The following is a 7,500-nucleotide window of genomic DNA, read 5'->3' on the forward strand; positions in this document are numbered from 1 at the left end:
GCACCTGCCCCTCTCCACGTCTCTCTCTCTCTCTCTCTCTCTCTCTCTCAGCCCGTCAGGCAGATTGAGGGATTATTAATTATCCATTATTAACACTTGGTAAACAAAACATTAGGGCCGTGCCAGAAACGCAATCTCCGTTCTCAGCATGAGTCTCTTCGTCTCACACATATATATACACACACATAAACCCAAACACGTATGCAGACTCGCGCACACACAAACACGCACACATACACACACACACGAAAAAAGCCACTCCCTCCCCCATCACTTTGTCCAATCACATAAGAGCGCCCCTTGCCCCCCCCCCCCTCTCTCCGGTGTGGGGGCCACATTGACTGGCGGGGCCTTAATCTGAAAAGAAAACAATCAAAGTTAATGCTGCCTAATTATACGTTTACTTTTTCACTCCATCTTTTCTACCTCGTGTAAATATGTTAGGTTGAGGGGGCGGGGGGGCGGGGGATGGCAGAGGAGGCGAGGGAGCGTAACGGTGAGATGGGTGAACAGCAAAATGACTTTTCATTTAGAGGATGGGTTGCAATTAGCTGTTTAAGGCCATCCTTGTATACCGGTATACTGTGTGTGTGGGTGCATGTGTGCGTGTGTGTGTGTGTGTGTGTGTGTGTGTGTGTGTGTGTGTGTGTGTGTGTGTGTGCGTGTGTGTGTGTGCGCGCACGTGATACTCGCAATGTTTTCTGGTTGAGGACTTCCCATTAAAGAGAATCATTTTGCTTGGGTGACTTAAAAAAACAAAACAAATCCAAAACCAGGCACGCACACACACACACACACACACACACACACACACACAGAATGTGGGTATTACATTGCTGGTTTCGATTGCTGGTGTGATTTGATCGTTCAAGTACAATCTTAATTGTTTTCCAAAAGACAAGACCGGGGGAAGAGAGAGACCTATAATGAGATGAATCCCCAAATTGCTCCTGTGCTGGTTGGGTGCCTTGCATGGTTTCCGCCACCATCAGTGTATGTGAACGGGTGAATGTAATGCACAATCTATGTGAAGCGCCTTGGATTAAAGGTGCTTGGGCGCTATATAAATGCACCATTTAACATTTACCCTAAGCCAACGCCAGCTCCCTATTAGTTCACCTACACTGGTGTTTGGGTTACACTCACCTGTTGGATACCTGCGTGGAGCCAAACATCCCGGCTTGTCTGTTCTTTTCAATCAGCCCTCGGACGTCTGGAGGGAACGTATCGGTCAAGGATCATATATAATACGCTCACGCAAAACTTCACACGGGAGAACTGCAAAGAGCTAAATGGAATCGCATGGTAAACATATTTTCGCAAAATAAGTTATTTCTGCAACAGAGTATATAATTGGTGTTACTGTTGTTTTACATTGCTCGCCAATAAAGTGCTTCATTCCATCCGTCTGTCTGTCTACCTATAGTATCTATCGAATTTGCCTTAGTTATTATAGGAAAATGAATGAATGAATCCCGTCTCTGAGTCTACACTGTCTCGTATGGATTCAAAGTGGTCCAGTGTGATAGGCTACCGTACGTCCTGGAGTATGTGAGGGTCAAGTGGCTTGGGTCGAGGGTCACTCGCCCACCATAACCCATATACACACCGCATTCTGACTTTTAGACTTCAACTTCTCCTTGACATAATGTTTTTTGCATAGTAAAACATGGCAGTATAATTAGGTCAGTATAGTTCAGGTTTTGTGGATGTTCAGGTTTTGTCAGGTGGCGCGTCACATGACAATTTCAAAATAAGAATGACCCCCCCCACACACACACACACACACACGCACACACACACAGATGACAGTGTGGAGCTGAGAGCCATCCAACAGCCAGATCACAGCAGACTATAGCTGGATCAATAGGAACTGTTAGGAAGGCTTTTAGCCACACACACACACACACACACACACACACACACACACACACACACACACACACACACACACTGGGCGATTGATGTCAAGTTGTCTATTAATACACTAGCTGGTGGAGTCATGAAGCAATTCAATTAGGATTTCCTTGTCTTTAAAGCCGGCAAAGAGCTGAGACAAATCCAATCGACACAGAGAGAGAGAGAGACAGAGAGAGACAGAGAGAGAGAGAGGCGTGATAAATTGATGGATGGATAGATAGTTGGAGAGGCAATCCAGGATCAAAGAGAACCCCTGCACACATACACCAACAAATAGATTAGCATACATTCACACACACACACACACACACACACACACACACACACACACACACACACACACACACACACACACACACACACACACACACACACACACACACACACACACACACACCTGTGCGTCAGTGTGTTGGTGCATAGGGGTGAACAGAGTGAAGAGCACAGGGGCTTACTGTAATCTCATCACTGGCACACCAGTAGGAAGGAGGTCAAAACACACACACACACACACACACACATGTACTGTACATGCACACAGAGATGCACGGCATGCAGCACGCACATGCACGTGTATACTCACACACTCGCCCCAAAGAATGAGATATGGGAAAAGACACAGATATCGAAAGTGAGACAGAGTCAAAGAGAGAGAGTGAGAAAGACAAGAGGGAGGCAGACGAGAGGGTCACAATTTGAACATTGCTGGACATTGAAGAAGAGGACTAAGCACAGGTTCTGCCCCGAGATCAGACCCAATACCCCGAGAGGCGAGGAGAGCCTAACCGAGAACCGAGCCAGTTCGGGAACCAACATATTGACTTCCCCTCGGTCGGGGGGGCATCTAAAATGCATCTAACCTGAAAGAACCCGTGAGGATCCGAGCTTTATATTAACCCATTTAATCAGATTCTAAAAATGTCTTCTATCCTGACAGTTTTCTGAAAAAGCCATGTTTCTGTGTCAGTCGTTCTTCGATTTTTCAAAAACAGCAGACCTACAAGCTCATAGCGCGCCACTCGGCGGCGCGCTACGAGCTTGTAGATCTGCTGCGGTTCCCGCCCCCAAAATGGTTTAAAACGCTTCAACTTAAAAAAATAGGTTTAGAAAACAGACATACAGTATGCATGCGTTTTGATTATTTACATTCTAAAATCCGCCCGTTCTACACTCATGCCATTTGGAATGGATTTGGAACGCAAACGCATCCCAATCTGGAGGTCGGTTTGTCCGACTCCGAAACACACAGCGTGCACACGCACGCACACTCACGCACACACAGTCACCCCAGCTATATCAATGCAATCATGGTGGCACTCTTGAGTGAGGTGAAACGCAAAACTACAAATCAAAGAGTATATATAGAAAGCAAGCCAGGAAAGTCAACTGTGTGGGACCTTTTTTTTTGTTTTGCTGTCGATCCTATATATGAGCAGGCGACTCGCAAGGCATGGTGAAAATAAGCATAATGTACAGTAGCATCGGACACAAAAACGGGTCCAAATCTATTTAGGATCGGATCCCATTTTAAATCAGCTCAGTTTCGGACCGGAACCAATCCTTCTCTGTGCCGTTCGGTTCTGTCCAAATGTCCTTGGGTTCCGATTGTATGGACCGGTGCTATACCCTCTCCACATTGAAGCACAGAACTGTTTGACCTCCATCACTTTTAGCAGACGTGAAGCAGCCATTGGCATGCATCAATCATTCTTAATGGAACATATTCCCATTGATTTTCAGTATGCCTATATTCAAGGTCAAGGCACCAGGTCCCATCTTCTGCCGGACTGGGTTTCTTTGCGTGGACTTATCCTTGCGAGGACTAATTGTCCTAAGAAATGCATAAATTGGGGCATTTTACCGGTCATTGCTTTTTAAGGACCTATATGTTTTGGTGATTATACTGCTTAGGTTTAGCTTAGAATAAGTATTAGGTTAAGGTATGTATATAGTGGTGAGGTTTGAGGCTTAGGGGACTGGGGAACGAATCTAGTCAGTGGAAGTGAACAAAGACTCTCCGTCCCAAGTATACTAATCTTGTATGCGCGCTCGCATGTGTGTACGTGTGTGTGTGTGTGTGTGTGTGTGTGTGTGTGTGTGTGTGTGTGTGTGTGTGTGTGTGTGTGCGCGCGTGCGCGTGTGTGCGTGTATGTGTGCTCGCACATGTGTGCGTATATTTCCAGTTTGTGAACTAGGTCGAAAAAGCTTTCAGGGGAGGAGAAAATAATTTCTACATATCAGTGTATATATGCAGCCCCATTCAGTGTGTTTCCCTTTCTGCCCATATCTTGCTCATCTATATTTGGCAGTAACGCTCTGAGCCGTATCACAGCCCACTATCTGGCTCCGTTATAAAAACAGAGCGCACAATGACACCAAACAGTGGCCATTAGCCCTCCAGTCAACAGCCACGGGGAGTAGCTTCCTCGTCAGGAGGAAATGCCTGCGCTGCACACTACGTGTGGTTGAACGGGCCACTTTTGGCAGAGACCATGAAGCATTATGGCGCGCGCGCTCGCACGCACACACACGTTTGTATTACGGTACTAAAGCCTGAGTTGTACTGAGTTGCATGCTAGTGTAGCACAATGGAATATGCTCACAACGCGAGTATACACACAAGGTTGCACGCGCACACACACACACACACACACACACACACACACACACACACACACACACACACACACACACACGCACTCGAGTCTATTCCAGTCATTCTCTGATTTAATTCTTAATTTCTCTGACTTTTTGCTGTGAAACAAAGGTGTGTGTGTGTGTGTGTGTGTGTGTATGTGTGCGTGTGTGTGTGCGTGTGTGTTGCGTGAGCATCTGTGTGTTTCACACAGGTTGTTATTGTCTGGCCTCATTGTGATCAGTGAAGGCAGGGACATTGTGAGGGTCGAGTACAGAGATATTGTAAACAGAGCTACTGTAAATATGGACGAAAAAGGGCCTTTGCGTTTTGTCAACAGGGTAGAATCGCAGGCATTTTTTTTCCCCCTGCTTTTGTGAAACGTCCGTGTTGAAATCAGAGCTCCTTCTTCTCGCTCAAAATAAAATGGAGGAACATGGAGAGGCGTTTTAAAAAAAAAAGAATGAATGGAGAATGAAAAGACGAGGACGTGAACTAAAACTTCTGAATACACAGGTTTAGGTCCAATAAAAAGTGCAGATATACAAAAATACAAAAAGAAATAGATAAAAAAAAAGGTCAAGTTCCTTTTTTTACAACCTATTTTATAAGCCGTTCGTCAACAAGATGAGAGACGGTGTCGCTGCTGAGATGTTTGTCCCTGAGTGGGCGCCATCAGAGATCACAGACGAGAGCGCCCCAATCTAAACGCAGGCCCCTGTTTTTATGGCAGTCAAACCTAAGACAAGGACGTCACACACACACACACACACACACACACACACACACACACACACACACACACACACTCTCCGTTTCAAGATTGTGCATGAAAGGGTTCGAGCCATGCTGTGTTTGGTTCCTCATCAGAGAATCACTTCCCTGGTGAAAACGGCTTTGAATATGCGTGCAAAGATCTACTCTCAAGAGATGGATATGGACCGGAAGACGTTCAAATGTCGATGAGATGCATAATTGACGTTAATGCTTAAAGCCTTTAGATTGTAGCTCTGTAACTGCGGTTGCAATTAGTGTTTCAATATACAGAGAAGAAATAATGGCTGTGCTGCTGTAATTCAACAAGTAGCAGAGACTGTGAATGTGCAGTTGAGAGACTTTGCACTGGTTTAGATCACCTTTGGGGCACCCTGGTGGCTCGTCTCTGCCTGTACTGTACTGCACTACACATACAGTAAAAGAAAAAAAGGCTAATGTCCTTCCTGCAGTTGGCCCAGGTTGAAATCAAGTGGTGGATAGATAATTGTGACCGTAGGTCGCATTTACTATGAAAACCTGCATATTCATAGTCTGGATTTTCGGTGTTGGGGTGACCACAACTGACCTCTCAGACCCTTAGATCTCCATATATTATTATGGAGCTGACCTGTTCTGACATTCCATTATGTTGATCCGCTAAAGTTGTAGGAGAAAACTCTCCAAAATAACCTACTAGCCTAATCTATCCATTCACTCATGAAAGCTGTGTGTATACAGGTATATATATATGTCTGTCTCTGTGTGTGACCTGCGGCCATAACTTGGTTAAGAATAAAAGCAATTCCGTCGGACCCGATCCGAGAACCGAAAGCCGCGAATATCTACCGCGGAGAACGCCGGAACGCCCGAATGGCTACATTTACACACATCATACGCCAGTGTTGCGCGGCAAAAAGAAAGAAAAAAACACGATCTACCGTACAAGCTCACAGCGTGTCACGAGAGCTCGTAGATCAGTAGATAGATACCGTAAGCACTCATTATAACACAATCAGACATTGAAAAACCTGTAGCGGAAAAACATGCCACGCTTTCTCCCGGAAAACGGCTATACATTCCATAATGTGGGGAGCAGGATAAACACAAAGGGCTTCACACAGAGACAGAATAAGGATGATTAACCCATTTTGGACATGAGATCCGATTCTAAAAATGTCCTCTAAATCCTGACAGTTTTTCCGTAAAAGCCATGTTTCCATGTCGGTCGTTCTTTTCGATTTTTCTAAAACAGCAGACCTACGAGCTCGTAGTGCGCCACTCGGTGGCGCGCTACGAGCTCGCAGATCTGCTATTTTTCAATAGCTAAAGCATAACACGATGCCGACACCAAAAAGGGGTCCCCCGCCCAAAATGGGTTAATTGATGCGACAGTGAGAGAGAGAGAGAGAAAGACAGAGGAAGAGGCAGAGATGAAAGGATACTGTGAATGGCCTTCTCATTCCCATCTGATAGCAGGACTTCGTTCACGTCAGCACAAATGGCAACCTGAAAGAGAGGGAGAGAGAGGAGGGTGTGTGAAACACGGAACAGAAAGCACGAGGGGAGAAAGCACCCCTAGATGGAGCAAACATCTCAATTGTCCCAACCGTCACTTCTCTCTCTCTCTCTCTCCCGAACACACACACACACACAATAATGATAGTCCCCATATCTACAAAGCTTGACTCTCAACATGCTCCTCTCTCTCTTTTTCTCTCTCTCTCACACTTACTCTCTCCACCCCTGCCATCTCCATCTCTCTCTCTCGTCTCTCCTATGCCTTCGCACACCCGCCATTTTTTTTTTTTTATGTCTGCATTATTTTAATCATTCAATCAAATCAGTCAATACTTTTATCACGGCGCGTCCGGCGGTGGGGGCTGCTATCTTGCTATCACTCTGTCGGGTAATTGCATTGTGACAGGGGGATGATGGCGAGCGCGGGGCCTTTTCATTTGGCGCCGGGCGTTTATCGCGCCGAGCCATCACTCGCAGGCGCGCGCTATGCCGCTGTCACTCCGCACTCGGCTCGCCGGGGCCTGCCTGATGCCCTTCATATAACCCATTCTGACCTGAGATCAGATTCTAAAAAAACGTCTTCTACATCCTGACAGTTTTCTAGAAAAAGTTTCTATGTCAGTCGTTCTTTTCGATTTTTCAAAAATAGCAGACCTACAAGCTCGTAGCGC

General features: G+C 46.0%; 1 protein-coding gene across 2 annotated transcripts in view; it reads right to left on the bottom strand.

Moving 5' to 3' along the window:
- camkmt (calmodulin-lysine N-methyltransferase) overlaps positions 1–7,500 on the bottom strand; it is a 121,399-nt gene that overhangs the window by 24,466 nt on the left and 89,433 nt on the right. For both annotated transcript variants that reach the window (XR_013965233.1, XM_080781581.1), the window contains exons 6-7: positions 6,754–6,817; positions 1,147–1,213 (exon numbers count right to left, since the gene is read on the bottom strand). Coding sequence is in view for 1 of the 2 variants with exons in the window: in XM_080781581.1 (XP_080637707.1) it covers positions 1,147–1,213; positions 6,754–6,817 (131 nt within the window). In the remaining variant the exon portion in view is untranslated. The remainder of the gene's footprint in view (positions 1–1,146; positions 1,214–6,753; positions 6,818–7,500) is intronic.

The sequence above is a fragment of the Protomyctophum bolini genome, assembly GCF_963924005.1.
Source record: "Protomyctophum bolini genome assembly, chromosome: 14".
Classification (NCBI taxonomy): Eukaryota; Metazoa; Chordata; class Actinopteri; order Myctophiformes; family Myctophidae; genus Protomyctophum; species Protomyctophum bolini.